This window comes from Ranitomeya variabilis, chromosome 2 (assembly GCF_051348905.1).
Source record: "Ranitomeya variabilis isolate aRanVar5 chromosome 2, aRanVar5.hap1, whole genome shotgun sequence".
NCBI lineage: Eukaryota > Metazoa > Chordata > Amphibia > Anura > Dendrobatidae > Ranitomeya > Ranitomeya variabilis.
The window spans coordinates 335,086,371-335,111,303 of NC_135233.1; the positions used below are offsets into that span (position 1 = coordinate 335,086,371).

Genomic DNA, 24,933 nt, shown 5'->3' on the forward strand with positions numbered 1-24,933 from the left:
GTATACTACCAGCCAGAACCCGACTAGACTGTTTCCAGTCTTGCTCCATATACTTGCATTGAGCGCATTGGGAAACTGTGTAGTTGGGTTCTGGCCAGTAGTACGCATATCGCATACTTGCGGTCAAGTGTTCCTGGCACTGCACAATACAAGCTATGTGAGGATTCACAAGTCAGGATTAATTAATTGTAATCAACAGACCTTGGAAAAATAATAATTTCCACAACTGGATTGGTTTAAATAAAATATACAGATATTCCAGGATGGAATCACAAATGATTCCTTGTTTGAAGAAAAAAATTTCTTAAATACAGGCAGGGAAATGTTTTATCTCCGAGAAAGAATCAGCTGTGATCTGCTGTTGTCCTGTCTGTGTACTCACTTTTCCTTCCTCCCCTGCCCAGGAGATGTGGTACGACAATATCCAAATGTGGAAGTTATTATTATTCCAAAATATATTGATTAAAATCAACTCTTGTTCGTGTACCCTTTAAGTGTCATTTTAGAGTGGACAACCTCTTTAAGGCCAAGTTCTCATGATGAGTATTTGGAACATTTTTGATGCTGCGTATTTAACTGCACACAAAAAAAGCAGAGTATTACAGTTCCAGCAAAATGTATGGGAGTTACCGTATCTAAATGCTCATTGTGTTTTTTTCCACACTGTGTAAACTGACTTGCAGTGACTTTAAAATCCGCAAGTTAATTTTTCTTGCTGCAAATATATGTTTTACTTGCACATTTTTTTTTCCCATATACTCGAAGGAGATGAGGAGAATCTGCATGTAATCCGCACATGATTTTAATCGACCGTATCAAAATACCTTGGTACTCTTTATATGCTAATGTAGCTCTTTCAAAGACAAGCCCAGCAGTACCTTTACATGGCCAGAACGTTCCTGAGATATCGGCGTTTATATTCATATGCAAATGAGTCTGAAAAGCTATTGTAGATCCAAAGCCTCTGTCGCTCCAGCTCTATTCCTCACCCAGAGTCACCTTCTCCTGTTTGACTGATACCTCTACACTTTGCGATTTCAGGCAAAAGAGCCGTCAGTCAAGCAGGAAGCGACGCTGGTGGGAAAATAGAGCTGGAGTGACCGAGGCTTCAGATATGCAAATGAAACTGAAGGGCTATGGCATATCAATTGGAGCACTGATTCCTCCATTCTGGCCATGTAAAAGGTGCTGCTGGATGTGTATTTCCAAGAGCTACATGAGAATATAAATAGCTTGGGGGGGTGAAATCAAGCTGACAGATTCCCTTTAAAATGATTTAGGGAAAATAATTATTATGTTAACAAAAGTTGCATGAAGTCTCTTTTTCAGGTCTGGATGTATTTTTTATAGGCACCATTTACGGTTATATAGAACTTATTAATTTGTCTTAGCTCTCTTGCCGACTAAGAGCAAGTTTAAAAAAAGTACCAAAGTGTGTCCCACATTCTGACACCCATTGCCTTCTATGCAGCTTTATGGAGGATTGTTTCTTCATTGGGGAATAGGCAACAAAAAAAAGGGGCAATTGGACACGTTTTGAAGGTGTTGTCTTACGACAGTGTTGTAAATTCTGCTCTTGGGCTCCTTCCGGTGGTTGTTGGTGGTAGTGCAGTTGTCTTGGGGTTGTAATCTGGGCAGGTGTTTCTGCTGATTGCAGCTCTATTAGGTATTTAGGTGTGCAGGATCCATGAGTCTGTGCCAGTTGTCCATTGTATTGGGAGGGATTGCATCTCTCTCTGGCTCCTCATGCCCTGCTGCAAATTCAGCTAAGATAAGTGTCTGGTTTTTTGTCTCTGTGCACACATGCAGTGTGCTTTGCAATTCAGTGCAATTTATTGTGTTTTTGTCCAGCTTAGACTTTGTTTGGATTTTTCAGTCATGCTGGATTCTCAGGAGATGCAGATATACTTTCTATGCCTTTAGCTAGATGTGGAATATTTGTATTATCTGCTGTGGATGTTTTTAGGATTTTAATACTGACCGCTTAGAATTCTGTCCTATCCTTTTCTATTTAGCAAGAAGTGCCTCTTTTGCTAAATCCTGTTTTTCTGCCTGCGTGTCTTTCCTCTTATACTCACAGTCAATATTTGTGGGGGGCTGCCTATCCTTTGGGTTCTGCTCTGAGGCAAGATAGAATTCCCATTTCCATCTATAGGGGTATTTAGTCCTCCGGCTGTGTCGAGATGTCTAGGACGTGTTAGGTACATCCCACGGCTACTTCTAGTTGCGGGGTTTGCGGTCAGTACAGGTACCACCTACTCCTGAGAAAGTCTCTCATGCGGCTCCAAGGTCACCAGATCATAACAGTACAACTGGCCAACAATGAGTTAAATGCATCTCAGAAGAAGGGAAGAAAGAGACATTTTTTTTTCTGTAGCCTGTTTTTTCTTTTCTTCCCTCTTTTCCTCTGGGTGACTGAGGAGTCTTGTGCTAGCATGGATGTTCAGGGATTAGTTTCTCATGTAGACCAGCTTGCTGCTAGGGTACAGGGTATTTCTGATTATATTGCTCAGACTCCGCTTTTAGAGCCTAGGATTCCTACTCTTGATTTGTTTTTTGGGGACAGGTCCAAATTTTTGAGTTTTAAAAACAACTGTAAACTGTTTTTTGCTCTGAAGCCTCGTTCCTCTGGTGATCCCATTCAGCAGATTAAAATTGTCATCTCCCTGCTGCGTGGCGACCCTCAGGATTGGGCATTTTCCCTGGAATCTGGGAATCCGGCCTTGCTTAATGTAGATGCCTTTTTTCAGGCTCTAGGATTATTATATGATGAACCAAATTCTGTGGATCAAGCGGAGAAGACCTTGTTGGCCCTGTCTCAGGGTCCAGAAGCGGCAGAATTGTATTGTCAGAAATTTAGAAAATGGTCTGTGCTGACTAAATGGAATGAGGATGCTTTGGCGGCAATTTTCAGAAAGGGTCTTTCTGAATCTGTTAAAAATGTTATGGTGGGGTTTCCCACGCCTGTTGGTCTGAGTGATTCTATGTCTCTGGCCATTCAGATCGATCGGCGCTTGCGGGAGCGCAGAACTGTGCGCGCTGTGGCGTTGTCCTCAGAGCAGATGCCTGAGACTATGCAGTGTGATAGGATTCTGTCTAGAACGGAACAACAAGGATTCAGACGTCAGAATAGGTTGTGTTTTTATTGTGGCGATGCTTCTCATGTCATTTCAGTCTGCCCAAAGCGTACAAAGAGAATCGCTATTTCAGTTACCATCGGAACTGTACAACCTAAATTTCTGTTATCTGTGACCTTGATCTGCTCATTGTCGTCATTTTCTGTCATGGCGTTTGTGGATTCAGGCGCCGCTTTGAACTTAATGGACTTTGAATTTGTCAGGCGTTGTGGTTTCCCCTTGCAGTCTTTGCAGAACCCTATTCCTTTAAGGGGCATTGATGCTACACCTTTGGCTAAAAATAAACCCCAGTTTTGGACACAGGTGACCATGTGCATGGCGCCACCCCATCAGGAAGATTGTCGTTTTCTGGTGTTGCATAATTTGCATGATGCTATTGTGCTGGGTTTTCCATGGTTGCAGATACATAATCCTGTGTTGGATTGGAAGTCTATGTCTGTGACTAGTTGGGGTTGTCAGGGGGTTCATAATGACGTTCCTGTGATGTCAATCTCCTCTTCCTCCTCTTCTGAAGTTCCAGAGTTTTTGTCTGATTTTCAGGATGTATTCGATGAGCCCAAGTCCAGTTCCCTTCCACCGCATAGGGACTGTGATTGTGCTATTGACTTGATTCCAGGCTGTAAGATTCCTAAGGGCCGACTTTTCAACCTGTCTGTGCCGGAACATACCGCCATGCAGAGTTATGTTAAGGAGTCTTTGGAGAAAGGGCATATTCGGCCATCTTCTTCACCGTTGGGAGCGGGATTTTTTTTTTGTTGCTAAGGATGGCTCCTTGAAACCCTGTATTGATTATCGCCTCTTGAATAAGATCACGGTCAAGTTTCAATACCCTTTACCTTTGCTTTCCCATTTGTTTGCCAGGATTAAGGGGGCTAGTTGGTTTACTAAAATTGACCTTCGGGGGGCATATAATCTTGTTCGTATTAAGTAGGGTGACGAATGGAAAACTGCGTTTAATACACCAGAAGGCCATTTTGAATACCTTGTGATGCCATTCGGGCTCTCTAATGCTCCATCTGTTTTTCAGTCCTTCATGCATGATATCTTCCGGAATTATCTTGATAAATTCATGATTGTATATTTGGATGACATCTTAATTTTTTCCGATGATTGGGATTCTCATGTGAAACAGGTCAGGATGGTATTTCAGATCCTTCGTGACAATGCTTTGTGAAGGGGTCTAAATGTCTCTTTGGAGTGCAGAAGGTTTCTTTTTTGGGCTTCATTTTTTCTCCCTCATCTATAGAGATGGATCCGGTTAAGGTTCAGGCCATTCATGATTGGATTCAGCCCACATCCGTGAAGAGCCTTCAGAAATGTTTGGGCTTTGCTAATTTTTATCGCCGTTTCATTGCTAACTTCTCCAGTGTGGTTAAACCCCTGACCGATTTGACGAAGAAAGGCGCTGATGTAACGAATTGGTCCTCTGTGGCTGTCTCTGCCTTTCAGGAGCTTAAACGCCGATTTACTTCTGCCTCGGTGTTGCATCAGCCAGATGTTTCTCTTCCGTTTCAGGTTGAGGTTGACGCTTCTGAGATTGGGGCAGGGGCCGTTTTGTCTCAGAGGAATTCTGATGGTTCCTTGATGAAACCGTGTGCCTTCTTTTCCCGTAAGTTTCCGCCTGCTGAACGCAATTATGATGTCGGCAATCGGGAGTTGTTGGCTATGAAGTGGGCGTTTGAGGAATGGCGACATTGGCTTGAGGGAGCCAAGCACCGTATTGTGGTCTTGACCGATCATAAAAATCTGATTTACCTCGAATCTGCCAAACGGCTGAATCCTAGACAGGCTCGATGGTCCCTGTTTTTTTCCCGTTTTGATTTCGTGGTTTCGTATCTTCCGGGTTCTAAGAATATTAAGGCTGATGCCCTCTCTAGGAGCTTTTTGCCTGATTCTCCTGAGGTACTTGAGCCGGTCGGCATTCTGAAGGAAGGGGTGGTCCTTTCTGCCATTTCCCCTGATTTGCGACGGGTTCTGCAGGAATTTCAGGCTGACAAACCTGACCGCTGTCCAGTGGGGAAACTGTTTGTTCCTGATAGATGGACTAGTAGAGTGATTTCTGAGGTTCATTGTTCTGTGTTGGCTGGCCATCCTGGTATTTTTGGTACCAGAGATTTGGTTGGTAGGTCCTTTTGGTGGCCTTCTTTGTCGCGTGATGTGCTTTCTTTTGTGCAGTCCTGTGGGACTTGTGCGCGGGCCAAGCCTTGTTCCCGTGCTAGTGGGCTGCTTTTGCCTTTGCCGGTCCCGGAGAGGCCCTGGACGCATATTTCTATGGATTTTATTTCAGATCTTCCGGTTTCCCAGAGGATGACGGTTATCTGGGTGGTTTGTGACCGGTTTTCTAAGATGGTTCATTTGGTGCCTTTGCCTAAATTGCCTTCTTCTTCTGATTTGGTTCCGTTGTTTTTTCAGCATGTGGTTCGTTTGCATGGTATTCCGGAGAATATTGTGTCTGACAGAGGTTCCCAGTTTGTTTCTAGGTTTTGGCGGGCCTTTTGTGCTAGGCTGGGCATTGATTTGTCTTTTTCTTCCGCATTTCATCCTCAGACAAATGGCCAGACCGAGCGAACTAATCAGACTTTGGAAACTTATTTGAGATGCTTTGTGTCTGCTGATCAGGATGATTGGGTGGCTTTCTTGCCATTGGCCGAGTTTGCCCTTAATAATCGGGCTAGTTCGGCTACCTTGGTTTCGCCCTTCTTTTGTAATTTTGGTTTTCATCCTCGTTTTTCTTTGGGGCAGGTTGAGCCTTCTGATTGTCCTGGTGTGGATTCTGTGGTTGACAGGTTGCAGCAGATTTGGGCTTATGTGGTGGACAATTTGGTGTTGTCTCAGGAGGAGGCTCAGCGTTTTGCTAACCGTCGTCGGTGTGTTGGTTCCCGGCTTCGGGTTGGGGATTTGGTCTGGTTGTCTTCCCGTCATGTTCCTATGAAGGTTTCTTCTCCTAAGTTTAAGCCTCGGTTTATTGGTCCTTATAAGATTTCTGAGATTATCAATCCGGTGTCTTTTCGTTTGGCCCTTCCGGCCTCTTTTGCCATCCATAATGTTTTCCATAGATCTTTATTGCGGAAATATGTGGTGCCCGTTGTTCCCTCTGTTGATCCTCCTGCTCCTGTGTTGGTTGATGGGGAGTTGGAGTATGTGGTTGAGAAGATTTTGGATTCTCGCTTTTCGAGGCGGAGGCTTCAGCACCTTGTCAAATGGAAGGGTTATGGCCAGGAGGATAATTCTTGGGTTTTTGCCTCTGATGTCCATGCTGCTGATTTGGTCCGTGCCTTTCATCTGGCTCGTCCGGATCGGCCTGGGGGCTCTGGTGAGGGTTCGGTGACCCCTCTTCAAGGGGGGGGGGGGGGTACTGTTGTGAATTCTGCTCTTGGGCTCCTTCCGGTGGTTGTTGGTGGTAGTGCAGTTGTCTTGGGGTTGTAATCCGGGCAGGTGTTTCTGCTGATTGCAGCTCTATTAGGTATTTAGGTGTGCAGGATCCATGAGTCTGTGCCAGTTGTCCATTGTACTGGGAGGGATTGCATCTCTCTCTGGCTCCTCATGCCCTGCTGCAAATTCAGCTAAGATAAGTGTCTGTTTTTTTGTCTCTGTGCACACATGCAGTGTGCTTTGCAATTCAGTGCAATTTATTGTGTTTTTGTCCAGCTTAGACTTTGTTTGGATTTTTCAGTCTTGCTGGATTCTCAGGAGATGCAGATATACTTTCTATGCCTTTAGTTAGATGTGGAATATTTGTATTATCTGCTGTGGATGTTTTTAGGATTTTAATACTGACCGCTTAGAATTCTGTCCTATCCTTTTCTATTTAGCTAGAAGTGTCTCTTTTGCTAAATCCTGTTTTTCTGCCTGCGTGTGTCTTTCCTCTTATACCCACAGTCAATATTTGTGGGGGGCTGCCTATCCTTTGGGGTTCTGCTCTGAGGCAAGATAAAATTCCCATTTCCATCTATAGGGCTATTTAGTCCTCCGGCTGTGTCGAGATGTCTAGGACGTGTTAGGTACATCCCACGGCTACTTCTAGTTGCGGTGTTAGATTAGGGTTTGCAGTCAGTACAGGTACCACCTACTCCTGAGAAAGTCTCTCATGCGGCTCCAAGGTCACCAGATCATAACACGACAGACCTTTAAGGTATACAGGAAAGAGCTGAATTCACACATCTGTACTAAGGGTATGTGCACACGTTGCGGATTCTCTGCGGATCCGCAGCGTTTTTTGCAGTGCAGAAATGCTGCAGCTCCGCAATTGATTTACAGTACAATGTAAATAAATGAGAAAAAAAAAAAGCTGTGCACACTTTGCGGAAAATCCGCTGCGGAAACGCTGCGGTTTAAAAGAAGTATCATGTCACTTCTTTTTTGTGAATCTGCAGCGTTTTTGTACCCATTCCATTATAGAAAACCGCAGGGGTAAAAAAAAAAGCACCAAATCCGCAAGAAAACCACAGCAAAAACGCACAAAAAAATGCTGCGGAACCGCACAAAAAACCGCAGGTGCGTTTTCTGCCAGGAGAGACAGAATCCGCACCAGAAATTCCTAAGCCTAATCCGCAACGTGTGCACATAGCCTAACAGTCTACGTTCGGGGCCCAACACTCAGGTGAACTGCATGTCATCCGACCTGAACTAATAGCCTCATAGGCTGGTAATTCGGGCCAGGAGACTGGTGGCCCAGCCTGGTATTGTGTTATGGACACAGACTATGTTATGGATATGTGAAATCAGCACTTTTTTTGTATTTAAAGTTCCCATAGTAGTGAAAGAGAATTAAAGGGATTGTCCATTACTCGGAAGACCCCTTCTCAATCACCATGTTTGCCCCTGAAAAACTTAGAGGCTCTTGCATGAAGATGTAATAATTGGACAAGTGCTATGAGTCGTTTTGACAGATAGCACTCGTCTCCATGTTATTCTATGGGGCTGTGCACATGTTCAACTTTTTCCTCGAACAGAGTCTGTCCAAGGAAACAATCTCGGAATGCCCAAGTTTAGTCCGATATTTGGATCACACTCCATCATGCAAGTCAATGAGTGAGCAAAAAAAAAAAAAAAATCGGACTGCACTGGGATGACATCTAAGCGCAGTCCGATTTCCGTGTACTCACAGAATAGAGAAGATGGTGAAATGTGTTTCTCCATCTTCTCCTCATCCTGGAGAATCAGATCACACTCTGATCATTTGCATACTCGCCTGAATTTACGGCTGTGTACACTTTTCCTTATACTCAATCTCCCTAGGTTCACGTCACATTCTTAGGGTATGTGCACACGTTGCAGATTTCCTGCGGATCCGCAGCGTTTTTTTTCAGCTCAGAAACGCTGCAGATGCGCAAGTGATTTACTTTACAATGTAAATCAAAGGGAAAAAATGCTGCGCTATGGTGTGGAAAAATCCGCACCGAAAACACAGCAGATTCAAAAAAGGACTATGTCCTGGAACACAGCCAAATACTTCCGGGACATAGTGCTGCGGCGCATGCGCAGTAATGCTTTTCGGCTTTGCCCGCAGTTGGGCAAAGCATACTGCGCGTGCGCAAGGCAAGATTGCATTGCGCACGCGTGAACTACGGAGGAAACCTACTCAACTTCAAGAAAATATTGCGGACAGCGGGAAAGGAAAGGGTGAATGAAAGAAGAGGAAACACCGCCCATCGGACCGGACACAGGGCATTTACATAGCCCGCCAAATTCAGGTGACAGAGTCCCTTTAAATATGCAATGCTGGATGGTGATCGGAAGTGCCGCAGTGCGTGTCATCGGAACTCCGCTCCCCTATAGCCAAAGGGACTTCCAGAATAGTGCTCGGTGGAACGCACTGCGGTCACTTGAATAAGCCCTTCCGGAAGTCAGAGAGGAGACCCGGCGCACGTGCAGAAGTCGGAGATCCCAGGCATGGGGAGGTAATATAGAGAATGAATGGAAGTATCTGAGTCGTCATGTGAGTAATGGGGGAAGAATTGTGAATGAAAAAAGTGTAATACACTGGGGCAAATAGCAACAACAACAATGTAAAATATAACATATACAGTGCCTACAAGTAGTATTCAACCCCCTGCAGATTTAGCAGGTTTAATAAGATGCAAATAAGTTAGAGCCTTCAAACTTCAAACAAGAGCAGGATTTATTAACAGATGCATAAATCTTACAAACCAAAAAGTTTTGTTGCTCAGTTAAATTTTTATAAATTTTAAACATAAAAGTGTGGGTCAATTATTATTCAACCCCTAGGTTTAATATTTTGTGGAATAACCTTTGTTTGCAATTACAGCTAATAATCATCTTTTATAAGACCTGATCAGGCCGGCACAGGTCTCTGGAGTTATCTTGGCCCACTCCTCCATGCAGATCTTCTCCAAGTTATCTAGGTTCTTTGGGTGTCTCATGTGGACTTTAATCTTGAGCTCCTTCCACAAGTTTTCAATTGGGTTAAGGTCAGGAGACTGACTAGGCCACTGCAACACCTTGATTTTTTGCCTCTTGAACCAGGCCTTGGTTTTCTTGGCTGTGTGCTTTGGGTCGTTGTCTTGTTGGAAGATGAAACGATGACCCATCTTAAGATCCTTGATGGAGGAGCGGAGGTTCTTGGCCAAAATCTCCAGGTAGGCCGTGCTATCCATCTTCCCATGGATGCGGACCAGATAGCCAGGCCCCTTGGCTGAGAAACAGCCCCACAGCATGATGCTGCCACCTCCATGCTTGACTGTAGGGATGGTATTCTTGGGGTCGTATGCAGTGCCATCCAGTCTCCAAACGTCACGTGTGTGGTTGGCACCAAAGATCTCGATCTTGGTCTCATCAGACCAGAGAACCTTGAACCAGTCAGTCTCAGAGTCCTCCAAGTGATCATGAGCAAACTGTAGACGAGCCTTGACATGACGCTTTGAAAGTAAAGGTACCTTACGGGCTCGTCTGGAACGGAGACCATTGCGGTGGAGTACGTTACTTATGGTATTGACTGAAACCAATGTCCCCACTGCCAAAGGATCTTCCCGGAGCTCCTTCCTTGTTGTCCTTGGGTTAGCCTTGACTCTTCGGACAAGCCTGGCCTCGGCAGGGGAGGAAACTTTCAAAGGCTGTCCAGGCCGTGGAAGGCTAACAGTAGTTCCATAAGCCTTCCACTTCCGGATGATGCTCCCAACAGTGGAGACAGGTAGGCCCAACTCCTTTGAAAGGGTTTTGCACCCCTTGCCAGCCTTGTGACCCTCCACGATCTTGTCTCTGATGGCCTTGGAATGCTCCTTTGTCTTTCCCATGTTGACCATGTATGAGTGCTGTTCACAAGTTTGGGGAGGGTCTTAAATAGTCAGAAAAGGCTGGAAAAAGAGATAATTAATCCAAACATGTGAAGCTCATTGTTCTTTGTGCCTGAACTACTTCTTAATACTTTAGGGGAACCAAACAGAATTCTGGTGGGTTGAGGAGTTGAATAATAAATGACCCTCTGAAAAGACTTTTCACAATTTTTTAAAAAAATAAACAAAGAAATAACATTCTTTTTTGCTGCAGTGCATTTCACACTTCCAGGCTGATCTACAGTCCAAATGTCACAATGCCAAGTTAATTCCAAATGTGTAAACCTGCTAAATCTGCAGGGGGTTGAATACTACTTGTAGGCACTGTATGTAATATATAATGTATACAATTTCTTCTATATTTGATCAATATTTGTATTATTGACAGTATGCCCTTGAAGCAAGTTGGAGGTCAATGGCGGTTCAGGGCACTATATATTTAGATTATGGGATATCCATGGCTCTAATATTATTTATCATACATAATTACTTATATATGATAAGTCTGTTTTTCCTTTCACTCATTATTTCACTTGATATAATTAACTTAATAATTAGCTTTTTAATTTCATTATTTGTGAGTTGGAGTCGTTTCTTGGACCGCAGTAGACTATGTTGATGTATAATTGGAAGAGGTTATGAAAGTAGAGGACAACTCTTAATAGTATATAAAAAAAAAAAAACTGTGGGCACAGAAAAAAAAACCTCAACAGGGATGTGCGAGCCACACGTGTACAGTTACACCACAGTGCCAGTGAAAAAACAAACAACAACAATGTAACGAGCAGTGTGTACACCAGGCAATCAGGTTATACGCAGGGCTGCAGCTAGACTCTACCTTGTCTGCGGCAAAGGTTCATTTACTTGCTACTGTATTTTTTTTTTTAACTGTCAATTTTTATTATTAACGTTTATATTTAGACAAATATACACATCAATCCAAATCACGAAACAAAAACATTTTAGACGTCAGCAATGTAAATTCCAAAATAGCATAAAGACATCTGAAAGAGCTTCTAGTACCAAATAGACATTGGGAAAGAATGATTCATTCCACTCCACGATGCCGACCCAGTCTACACTGTGTTCCAAATTATTATGCACAAAGAGTTTAGGAGAGATAAGGTTAGAATTTTTTCGTTTGTCATTTAAACTCATTGATGGTGATGTGTGTCAGGGCTCTTTATATCACTGAAAGCAATTGCAGATACCTGTGCACATTAGTTTGGCAGGTGTGTCCAAATAAAGGCAAGACTACTTAAGAAGGCTGTTCCACATTATTAAGCAGCCTACATTTTTGCCAAAATGGGAAAGAAAAAGGATGTGTTGGCTGCTGAGAAGCAACAAATTGTGGAGTATTTAGGTCAAGGCATGACTACAATCAACATTGCCAAGACACTTCATCGTGATCATTGCACAATCAGGAAGTATGCAGCTGATTCCCAGCACACACGTGTGCGTGCTGATAAGGAAAAATTGAGGACTCTTTCCAACAGGCAATTGCATAAGGTTAAAAGAGCAGCTGCAAAAATGCCTTGTCATAGCAGCAGACAAGTTTTTGAAGCTGCTGGTGCTTCCAATGTCCCCAGAACAACAAGATGCAGGGTCCTTCAGAGGTGCGTAAGCCATCCTGTCGACCACCTCTATCCACTGCACACAAGCAGAAATGGCTCCAGTGGGCCAAACGATACATGAAGACTGACTTCCAAACTGTTTTGTTCACCGATGAGTGCCGTGCAACGCTCGATGGTCCAGATGGATGGAGTGGAGGATGGCTGGTTGATGGACACCCCATGAAAACACGGCTAAGGAGCCAACAAGGAGGAGGTGGAGTAATGTTTTGGGCTGGAATCATGGGGAGAGAGATTGTCGGCCCCTTTATGATCCCTGAAGGGGTAAAGATGAACTCCATAATCTATGTGGAGTTTCTAAAACAACACTTCCTGCCATGGTTCAAGAGGAAGAACCGTGCTTTCCGCAGCAAGATCATTTTCATGCATGATAATGCACCGTCTCATGCTGCAAAAAACACATCTGCATCTCTGGCTGCTATGGGCATAAAAGAGGACAAACTTATGGGGTGGCCACCATCTTCCCCTGACCTCAACCCCATTGAGAACCTCTGGAGCATCATCAAAAGGAGTGTCTATGATGGCGGGAGGCAGTTCACATCTAAGCAACAGCTCTGGGAGGGTATTCTGTCCACATGCAAAACAATTGAGGCAGAAACCATCCAAAAACTGACAAATTCAATGGACGAGAGAGTTCAGAAGCTTCTTTCGAACAAGGGGTCCTATGTGCAAATGTAACATCACCTAGAATAAAGTTTTCACTTGAAAACTGTTTGATTTCATTTTGTAATAAGCTGATAATGCTTATAACTTCACAATTAACCATTTTTTTTGTTCAAAATAAAAAAAAAAGGTTGAAAACTCTGCTGTACATAATAATTTGGAACATGCATTTTGAGTGTTTATTTTTTTTTAAAAAGATACTGTTTTCATAGGCAGTTTGTTCCAAAACATTGCAATTATACTAGAATAGTAGATGACTGGAAAATAACAATGACTGCAATTCAGATAGGTAATTTAGAGAAGATATGAGGAAATATTATTTGAATAATAATTTGCAACACAGTCTATAGTCCATTAGATGATGCCCAAAGCAATATAACAAGGAAAAGTCACAGACAGGAACGGATAAGGAGAAGGGGGGCACAAACAGTGTAGGAATATTAAGAAAAATAAGCCCTAACCGCCAATCTGAGCCCAAAAATAATCCCAGGGAGCCCAAATCATATCAAATCTGTCCACTCCAGCTCTCATCAAAGCCGTCATATATTCCATTCTACAATGATCAGTAATTCTGACTGGTATCTACCACTGACCATATGGCGGTAATATCCATGTTGGTCGTTATATAGAGATTATCTTCAGTAATAGTGCGGTGATCTGCTAAGGTTCTCCTCCAGTATAAGGGTATTGTTAAACACAGACTACCCAAAATGATCCACAGATTTGAATAAATATAAAGAATATACTCAATAAAAATATGACCGTGGTCAGGGTATACTGTGGAGTATAGCCAGTGGAAACCACTGTAAAAAGAGTGAAAACCAAACCACCAAGGATAGGAAACCACCAGAGAATAAATGAACTTGGGAATAAGTTAGAAAATATGCCTTTATTTATAAGGTTGGCAACAATTACATAAGATAAAATTTAATTATTATATATTAAAATAACAGTTAAAAGCACATATAGCTTTTATGCATTTTTGCACATAGTTTATTTACTTGTTGGGTGTAATACCACTTTTTAACCCTTTGCACTGTATGATATGCATAGTCTAAGAAGGAATTATTAGACCGGGGGTTGTGCAATTAAGAGGATATATTTTCCTGGACCGCGTGAATAAAAGCTATATGTGCTTTTAACTGTTATTTTAATATATAATAATTAAATTTTATCTTATGTAATTGTTGCCAACCTTATAAATAAAGGCATATTTTCTAACTTATTCCCAAGTTCATTTATTCTCTGGTGGTTTCCTATCCTTGGTGGTTTGGTTTTCAGTATAAGGGTATGTGCACACGATGCAGATTTAGTGCAGAATTGGTGCGGATCCGCAGCAGATTTTTCTGTGGCAGAAACGCTGCAGAACTGCACTGTGATTTACAGTACAATGTAAATCAATGTGAAAAAAAAAAGCTGTGCACATGGTGCAGAAAAATCTGCTCAGAAACGCTGGAGATTTCAAAGAAGTGCATGTCACTTCTTTTGTGCAGTTCTGCAGCGTTTCTGCACCCCTCCATTATACAGGTCCTTCTCAAAAAATTAGCATATAGTGTTAAATTTCATTATTTACCATAATGTAATGATTACAATTAAACTTTCATATATTATAGATTCATTATCCACCAACTGAAATTTGTCAGGTCTTTTATTGTTTTAATATTGATGATTTTGGCATACAACTCCTGATAACCCAAAAAACCTGTCTCAATAAATTAGCATATTTCACCCGTCCAATCAAATAAAAGTGTTTTTTAATAACAAACAAAAAAACCATCAAATAATAATGTTCAGTTATGCACTCAATACTTGGTCGGGAATCCTTTGGCAGAAATGACTGCTTCAATGCGGCGTGGCATGGAGGCAATCAGCCTGTGACACTGCTGAGATGTTATGGAGGCCCAGGATGCTTCAATAGCGGCCTTAAGCTCATCCAGAGTGTTGGGTCTTGCGTCTCTCAACTTTCTCTTCACAATATCCCACAGATTCTCTATGGGGTTCAGGTCAGGAGAGTTGGCAGGCCAATTGAGCACAGTAATACCATGGTCAGTAAACCATTTACCAGTGGTTTTGGCACTGTGAGCAGGTGCCAGGTCGTGCTGAAAAATGAAATCTTCATCTCCATAAAGCATTTCAGCCGATGGAAGCATGAAGTGCTCCAAAATCTCCTGATAGCTAGCTGCATTGACCCTGCCCTTGATGAAACACAGTGGACCAACACCAGCAGCTGACATGGCACCCCACACCATCACTGACTGTGGGTACTTGACACTGGACTTCAGGCATTTTGGCATTTCCTTCTCCCCAGTCTTCCTCCAGACTCTGGCACCTTGATTTCCGAATGACATGCAAAATTTGCTTTCATCAGAAAAAAGTACTTGGGACCACTTAGCAACAGTCCAGTGCTGCTTCTCTGTAGCCCAGGTCAGGCGCTTCTGCCGCTGTTTATGGTTCAAAAGTGGCTTTACCTGGGGAATGCGGCACCTGTAGCCCATTTCCTGCACACGCCTGTGCACGGTGGCTCTGGATGTTTCCACACCAGACTCAGTCCACTGCTTCCTCAGGTTCCCCAAGGTCTGGAATCGGTCCTTCTCCACAATCTTCCTCAGGGTCCGGTCACCTCTTCTCGTTGTACAGCGTTTTCTGCCACATTGTTTCCTTCCAACAGACTTACCATTGAGGTGCCTTGATACAGCACTCTGGGAACAGCCTATTTGTTGAGAAATTTCTTTTTGGGTCTTACCCTCTTGCTTGAGGGTGTCAATGATGGCCTTCTTGACATCTGTCAGGTCACTAGTCTTACCCATGATGGGGGTTTTGAGTAATGAACCAGGCAGGGAGTTTTTAAAAGCCTCAGGTATCTTTTGCATGTGTTTAGAGTTAATTAGTTGATTCAGAAGATTAGGGTAATAGGTCGTTTAGAGAACCTTTTCTTGATATGCTAATTTATTGAGACAGGTTTTTTGGGTTATCAGGAGATGTATGCCAAAATCATCAGTATTAAAACAATAAAAGACCTGACAAATTTCAGTTGGTGGATAATGAATCTATAATATATGAAAGTTTAATTGTAATCATTACATTATGGCAAATAATGAAATTTAACACTATATGCTAATTTTTTGAGAAGGACCTGTAGAAATAAAATCTGCACAAAAAACGCACCTGCGGATTCTGCCAGGAGATGCAGATTAGTGCAGAAAATTCTGCACCACATTTCCTACGTGTGCACATAGCCATGCGTCACCCAGCTGTAATCAAGGTTACCTGGTTAGGGGCCCACTCAGGAGCTTCTCCCCCTGATCCAAAACCCTAGCTACACCTCTGTACACAGACCATGCAAAATATTAGTGTGTATACATACACACACATTACAGTATATTAATGTACATACAGTACTTGCAATATAAGTATATATTAGTGTGTATATACAAGTGTACGTATACATAGGTTAGTATGCATATATAGTACTTACAATATATTTAGATGGGTGTATGTGTTCATAGGTTAGTGTGTATATACAGTACATACAATATGTATTAGTGTGTGCATATATGTGCATATATTCAGATAACTGCACCACCGGGCCGGTCCCCTATCCATGTAGCGCTACATGGATAGGGGACCGGCCCGGTGGTGCAGTTATCTGAATTGCTAACATGCTAAATTTATACACAAGCTAAGTAACCCTTTTTATTATTTGAATGTACTCCTGATGAACCCCTTTGAATTGGAAGGGGAGAAACGCGTTGAGTCAAAAGGGATATGATTCTTTGTATGAAAAACATAAGATATAATGTGGTGTAGTGTTTTGGTCTGCATTTAGGGTCATAACAACAAAAATATACAAACATGTCATTGATTAATGATTTAAGATATGGCTGTCTTTAGGCCCTTATCATAAATTAAAATATTGCAGTGTGGTATTTAAAGGCTGAATTGTGTTATGGGATATGCCTGACATCACAGCAGATACACCTCCCTATTAAGGTTAATGGCATTTTGAGACCCTATTATATATATAGGAGCAAACGGACCAATATCATATGTGTGTTCAACCTTATCTCTAATTAGGCATTCCTATCTGCCATGAATTGTTGCGTTAGGACAAGATTAACTACAGAGTAAAGTAAAGGGATACAGCTTACCAAGCTAGTTGAGAATTCTAGTCCTAGCTAGATATTTTTACTGATATAGTTTTTGTCCCTTCAAGTTATCTATTTTCATACATTGTATATGTGAGCATTTCGTCCCCTATCCCGTTAGGGTCTGACAGGGATAGTAGGGAGAGCCGACGAGGAGCGGGGGCGCCACGGCGTAGGACAATAGGGTGCCAACCTCCGCAGGCAGGTAGGGGGCACGTAGAGAGTGTAGGGCTTGGCACTGTTCCGGCCTTTTCTGTAGTACGCTTGTATTTATTGGTGATGGTTTTGTCAAGTGCACATTTTTAATATTTGAAATAAAGGTTAAATTTTAATATTTGTATATTAGTTCTTGGGTTTTTTCTGTGAGAATAGTTCAATTTTCCCAAGTATTCATTCTTTGACTGTGAAAAATATATACCGTATACATGCATATGCTAGTATGTAAACAGTACACGTGTGTGTATATACATATACTATAGATTAGTGTGTATATACAGTAGATACAGTATATACATATGTTGATATACACTGTGTATATATACCGTATACATACATATGCTAGTATGTATACAGTACACGTGTGTGTATATACATATACTATAGATTAATGTGTATATACAGTAGATACAGTATATACATATGTGTATATATACCGTATACATACATATGCTAGTATGTACACAGTACACGTGTGTGTGTGTGTATATACAGATACTATAGATTAGTGTGTATATACAGTACAGTATATACATATGTGTATATAGACTGTGTGTATATATATATATATATACATATATACCGTATACATACATATGCTAGTATGTACACAGTACACGTGTGTGTAAATACATATACTATAGATTAGTGTGTATATACAGTACAGTATATACATATGTGTATATAGACTGTGTGTATATATATATATATATATATATATATATATATATATATATATATATATATATATATACATATATACCGTATACATACATATGCTAGTATGTACACAGTACACGTGTGTGTAAATACATATACTATAGATTAGTGTGTATATACAGTAGATACACATACATTCGTGTGCGGCTATACAGAATGGCTCCTGCACACCCCACACCAGCAGGCGGTCGTTTACTCCGGGCTCCCTGCAGTCTCATGTCCCGGGCTGTGACCAGTGACCGATACTCACCGGGTCCGGTGTGCGCAGAGCCGCGGCACCAGTCGGCAGGCAGGCAGCAGAGCAGGAGCAGCAGGCGGCGGCAGCCGGTCAGGTCCATAGCAGTGAGTGTGCGGTAAGTCCCGGGGCTGTTCTTCCTGCACAGGGCAGCGCTCTCCTATTCCCAGCAGCGCAGTAACCGCGGCCACATTCCCTGCAGTCCTGGACGCCTCCGCCCCCACTCTGCCCGATCTCCCGCCTACACCACCGAGGCGTAGTCTCCCTGCTCAGGTAAGTGCTGGCCGTGGTGACAGACGCTCTGCCCCCGTTATCTCCGGGACGTCCCGTGCTCTCACCGAGCTGTGGTTGTGAGCAGTTGCCTCATGTGTCGGTATACCAGTGTCAGCCGGACAATTGCTAATAGTTTCCTCCTCTCACAATTCCTATGTGACGTTTTGTAAAAGAAACAACGCAGTGTCTGAGGTTTTTACATTTCCCTGTTGCCTTCATGCTACATTATACAGTGCCTTGATAAAGTATTCATACCCCTGATGAACTTCTCCACATTTTTTCACTTTACATCCACAAACCTGTGCATTTTGGTGGGATTTCATGTGAGTATACCAACACAAAGTGGAGAGTAATTGTGAAGTGTGAAGGACATTAGGAGGTTTTCTAAAGATTTAAAAAATATAAATCTGAAAATTGTGACGTGCATTCGTATTCAGCGCCCTGTGGTCTGAGACCCCCTGAATCAAATCCTGACAGACCAGTTGCCTCCAGAAGTCCCTTAATTGGTAATTTGAGCCCAAGGGTGTGTAATTTCGGGCTCAGTATAACTACATTCACAATCCCCCAAACTGATATATAAGAACAAATACACAAAGTCTATCAAATCCTGTGCGAAATGTCCCTCAGGAATTTACTGGTGAGTAAAACCTGACAGGATAGACGTACAAACATTAACCGTATGTGTCTCTCATAAAGAAGTACAACGTCTCCACTTTATATCGCCACCATATTGTCTCTCCGAGTTTCGCCGTTCCTATAAGAGACGACTCATCAGGAGACTTTGAAGCTATCTGCGCACGTTGAGCATTTGCTTGCAGAGATTTCTGCAAGGTTTCTGCATCTCTTGGCAGCAAAAACGCACGTTACACCACTATTTTTGGTGCGTTTTTGCCGCGGTTTTGTCTGCATTTTTTTGCATGCGTTTTTGTACAGCAATGAATGCTTTTTTGAGCTAAATAAAGATTTTTTTTAATAGTAGTAACAAAAAGTTGTCAGCCAGACACACTCATTACTCATACACACACACTGTCACATTTGCAGCCAGTTGACATGGATTAAAGTTGACACAACCTCTGTCCTGTGTCCTTGTGTGTACCACATTGAGCATGGAGAAAAGAAAGAAGACCAAAGAACTGTCTGAGGACTTGAGAAACCAAATTGTGAGGAAGCATGAGCAATCTCAAGGCTACAAGTCCATCTCCAAAGACCTGAATGTTCCTGTGTCTACCGTGCGCAGTGTCATCAAGAAGTTTAAAGCCCATGGCACTGTGGCTAACCTCCATAGATGTGGACCGAAAAGAAAATTGACAAGAGATTTCAACGCAAGATTGTGCACATGTTGGATAAAGAACCTCGACTAACATCCAAACAAGTTCAAGCTGCCCTGCTGTCCGAGGGTACAACAGTGTCAACCCGTAATATCTGTCGGCGTCTGAATGAAAAGGGACTGTATGGTAGGAGACCCAGGAAGACCCCACTTCTTACCCTGAGACATAAAAAAACCAGGCTGGAGTTTGCCAAAACTTACCTGAAAAAGCCTAAAACATTTTGGAAGAATGTTCTCTGGTCAGATGAGACAAAAGTAGAGCTTTTTGGGCAAAGGCATCAACATAGAGTTTATAGGAGGCATTCAAAGAAAAGAACACGGTCCCTACAGTCAAACATGGCGGAGGTTCCCTGATGTTTTGGGGTTGCTTTGCTGCCTCTGGCACTGGACTGCTTGACCGTGTGCATGGCATTATGAAGTCTGAAGACTACCAACAAATTTTGCAGCATAATGTAGGGCCCAGTGTGAGAAAGCTGGGTCTCCCTCAGAGGTCATGGGTCTTCCAGCAGGACAATGACCCAAAACACACTTCAAAAAGCACTAGAAAATGGTTTGAGAGAAAGCACTGGAAACTTCTAAGGTGGCCAGCAATGAGTCCAGACCTGAATCCCATAGAACACCTGTGGAGAGATCTAAAAATGGCAGTTTGGAGAAGGCACCCTTCAAATATCAGGGACCTGGAGCAGTTTGCCAAAGAAGAATGGTCTAAAATTCCAGCAGAGCATTGTAAGATACTCATTGATGGTTACCAGAAGCGGTTGGTCGCAGTTATTTTAGCTAAAGGTTGTGCAACCAAGTATTAGGCTGAGGGTGCCAATACTTTTGTCTGGCCCATTTTTGGAGTTTTGTGTGAAATGATCAATGTTTTGCTTTTTGCTTCATTCTCTTTTGTGTTTTTTCATTTAAGACAAATTAAATGAAGATAATAATACCAAAGAATTCGTGTTTGCAATCATTTTCAGGAAGAAACTGAGTATTATCTGACAGAATTGCAGTGGTGTCAATACTTTTGGCCATGACTGTACATAGGCAATAGTCAAATAGCAACTCTTAATATGAAAAAAAAATATGAAAAAAAATTGTGTGGGCTCCCGCATAATTTTCATAACCAGCAGAGAGAAAGCCGACAGCTGAGGGCGGATGTTAATATTCTGGGAAGGAGCCAATAGCCATAAAGGTTCCCAGGCTATTGATGTCAGCACACAGCTGTCGTGGAATAGTTACAACTAGCACACTCCAATGTGATGCAAAAAAGGGGGTATTTAATATACATACAGTAACCACAAACGTTTCGGTCTGCAATGGACCTTCATCAGTGTGCTAAATGTAGCATGAATGGTATATATAGTGGAACCCCGATAGGAATTAACTGATTCGCATCAAAATGTAAATTTTACTGGAAAAATTGCACTGAAAACAGTTTTGAATGGTAGGTCAGTCCGGCTAGCGGGAGAGGAAGAGACACGAGAGCCACGGGTTCCACTATATACCATTCATGCTACATTTAGCACACTGATGAAGGTCCATTGCAGACCGAAACGTTTGTGGTTACTGTATGTATATTAAATACCCCCTTTTTTGCATCACATTTGAGTGTGCTAGTTGTAACTATTCCACGTATTAAGGTTTGGGAACCTATATCTATGCACCCCCTTTTTTAGGCTGTGCTGAACATTTTCTATATCAGCTCACAGCTGTCGGCTTAGCCTTTAGGCTACTTTCACACTAGCGTCGTGCACTGCACGTCGCTATGCGACATTGCGGCGCACCGACGCTAGCTGTGAATGCGCCGCACAACGGGGGCAGCGGATGCAGTTTTCCAACGCATCCGCTGCCCCATTGTGAGGTGCGGGGAGGCGGGGGCAGAGTTCCGGCCTCGCATGCGCGGTCGGAAATGCTGCAGAAGACGCACCAAAAAACGTTACAAACCACTGTTTGGGCGCATGGCAGAGCTCGGACGGGAAGGCGCGCCGTTTGACTTTTCAATGCAAAATTGACTGGAATTGAGATAGGACGCCATGTCGCGTTTGGAGAGCCCCTGATATGTCTAAACTTTGAAACCCCCCCACAAGTGACAACATTTTGGAAAGTAGACCCCCTAAGGAACTTATCTAGATATGTGGTGAGCACTTTGACCCACCAGGTGCTTCACAGAAGTTTATAATGTAGAGCCGTAAATATAAAAAATAATATTTTTTCACAAAAATAATTTTTCGCCCCCAATTTTTTATTTTCCCAAGGGTAACAGAAGAAATTGGACCCCAAAAGTTGTTGTGCAATTTTTCCTGAGTACGCTGATACCCCATATGTTGGGGTAAACCACTGTTTGGGTGCATGGCAGAGCTCGGAAGGGAAGGAGCGCCGTTTGACTTTTTAATGCAAAATTGGCTGGAATTGAGATCGGACGCCATGTCGCGTTTGGAGAGCCCCTGATGTGCCTAAACAGTGGAAACCCCCCAAACAGACCCCTAATCCCAACCCTAACTATAACTCTAACCACACCCCTAACCCGAACACGTCCCTAACCCTAATCCCAACCATACCCCTAACCACACCCCTAACTGCAACACACCCCTAACCCTAATCCCAGCCATAACCCTAACCACACCCCTAACCCTGAAACACCACTATCCCTAATCCCAACCGTAAATGTAATCCAAACCCTAACTTTAGCCCCAACCCTAACTTTAGCCCCATCCCTAACTTTAGCCCCATCCTTAACTTTAACCCCAACCCTAACTTTAGCCCCAACCCTAACTTTAACCCTAACCCTAACTTTAGCCCTAACCCTGAACCTAATAGGAAAATGGAAATAAATACATTTTTTTATTTTATTATTTTTCACTAACTAAGGGGGTGATGAAGGGGGGTTTGATTTACTGTTATAGCTGTTTTTTTAGTGGATTTTTGTGATTGGCAGCTGTCACACACTAAAAGATGCTTTTTATTGCAAAAAATTGTTTTTGCGTCTCCACATTTTGAGAGCTATAATTTTTCCATATTTTGGTCCACAGAGTCATGTGAGGTCTTGTTTTTTGCGGGATGAGTTGACCTTTTTATTGGTACCATTTTCGGGCATGTTACATTTTTTGATTGCTTTTTATTCCAATTTTTGTGATGCAGAATGACCAAAAACCAGCAATCATTAATTTCTTTAGGGGGGGTTTATACCGTTCCACGTTTGGTAAAATTGATAAAGCAGTTTTATTTTTTGGGTCAGTACGATTACAGCGATACCTCATTTATATAATTTTTTTATGTTTTGGCGCTTTTATACGATAAAAACTATTTTATATAAAAAATAATTATTTTTGCATCGCTTTATTCTGAGGACTATAACTTTTTTTTTTTTCGCTGATGACGCTGTATGGCGGCTCGTTTTTTGTGGGACAAGATGACGTTTTCAGTGGTACCATGTTGTTTTATATCCGTCTTTTTGATCGCGTGTTATTCCACATTTTGTTTGGCGGTATGATAATAAAGCGTTGTTTCTCAGTCGCCCATGACAGCACTACCAGAGAGATGGAGTCCACCCTTCAGGGACAGGAAACCCTACAGGATAAAAGGGCGGTACCTCTCTCCTGCCTCAGTTTTGTTTCCTGTCCCTGACAGGGGAACCCTCAGGTCGGTACCTGTATCCGGAGCCGACCAGTGGAGGTTTGACGGCGGGGAGGCCCCTGTCACTGCTGGCTCGGTGTCCGACGCCGCCGCTTCTGGGTCCGATGGTGCTGCAGAGCGAGCGGAGGGAAGCGCCGCTGCCTCCCTGGATCGGGGTAGGAGCTTTAGGGACCCGGCGTGCCTCTGCTGAGAGGCCTGGTCCGGAGCGGCGGCCTGGTGTGTGTGAGAGCACCAAGATGGCCGCCGCACCGGATATAGATGCGTCTACTTCCGGGTCCCGGGGAGCGCGCATGCGCACTGGGGACCAGCGCTTCCCTGCAACGCAGCCTGGAGGAGGGGTGACCGGCGCGCCGTTTAAAACACAGCTGTGAGAACACTCGTCGCTGCATACAGTCCCATTATGGCGGACAGCGATGAGCAGCTCCAGTCGGCACAACCCTTACAGCCACCGGTGCAGCAACAACAGCGTCACCACCAGTGCAAGGCGGGCGGAAGGACCTCTGCAGGCACCCGGAGTTCCCGGTCCAGGAGCCATTCTACGCCGCAGAGTAAAACTAATGTGTCCAGCCAGCCGACACCTTCTACTTCGGGTCTCATTCAAGATCCCGTGCCTCCTCCAGAACTGGTACTTGTAGCTGCGCAAGATGGGTGAGTGATCTTCGTGAAAGTTCACTAAATAATTAGGGTCCCCCTTTTCCGTTTGTTTTTTAGGCAAGAAAAAAAACGGAAAAAACCAAACATAGAGACTGCCCCTTATGTGGAGAACCCCTAGCGCAGAGCTGGGATAAAAAACTATGCGGTTCCTGTATAGGTCAAGTCCTCTGTGAAGAAACCCCCAGTTTTGCCTCTGAATTACACTCGGTAATTAGATCGGAGGTAGAAACAGCGTTTAAATCCCTTAAAGGGGAGGGGGTTAAGGAGAGATCACCTGTCCCCCTGTCTCACTCTGATCCTTCTAGTTCTGATGAGGATGTGTCAGACAAGAAAGGTTCCTCCTCCTCCTCAGACACTGAGAGTGGGGGCCGCCACTGCTTCCCCTTAGATGAAATTGATGCCCTGGTTAAGACTGTAAGATCTACAATGGGGGTTATAGACCCACGTCCTGACAAAACGGTACAGGACATTATGTTTGGCGGCCTGGGCCAGAAAAAACGCAGAGTTTTTCCACTTAATGAAAACGTGCAAGCCCTGATTAAAAAGGAGTGGGAGAAGCCAGAAAGGAAAAATTCATCTGTACCCTCCCTTAAAAGGAAATATCCTTTTTCGGAAGATGACTCTATAGCATGGGATAAAGCCCCTAAACTAGACGTGGCAGTCGCTAAGGCGTCAAAGAAATTTGCTCTCCCCTTTGAGGACATGGGTACGCTAAAAGACCCCCTTGATAAAAGAGCCGACACCTTCCTAAAAGGAGCCTGGGAGTCAGCAGGGGGATGTTTAAGACCCGCCATAGCGGGAGCATGTACTTCCAGATCTCTGATGATTTGGTTAGACAATCTGGAGAAACAGTTAAGGGATGGAGTATCCCGGCAGAAAATAATTGAATCGATTCCCATGATTAGAGGGGCGGCAGCCTTCTTGGCGGACTCTTCGGCAGATTCCATTAAGCTGACTTCAAAATCAGCAGCCCTGTCTAATGCGGCGCGTAGAACGCTGTGGCTGAAAAATTGGCCAGGCGA

General features: G+C 43.3%; 1 protein-coding gene across 1 annotated transcript in view; it reads right to left on the minus strand.

The window, feature by feature from the left end:
• The window catches only part of LOC143805746 (interleukin-13 receptor subunit alpha-1-like), an 84,924-nt gene extending 66,518 nt beyond the window's left edge, over positions 1-18,406 (minus strand). Inside the window, exon 1 of the mRNA XM_077285362.1 lies at positions 18,055-18,406. Coding sequence (XP_077141477.1) covers positions 18,055-18,142 — 88 coding nt within the window. The 5' untranslated portion in view covers positions 18,143-18,406. The remainder of the gene's footprint in view (positions 1-18,054) is intronic.
• Positions 18,407-24,933: the final 6,527 nt, after the last annotated feature.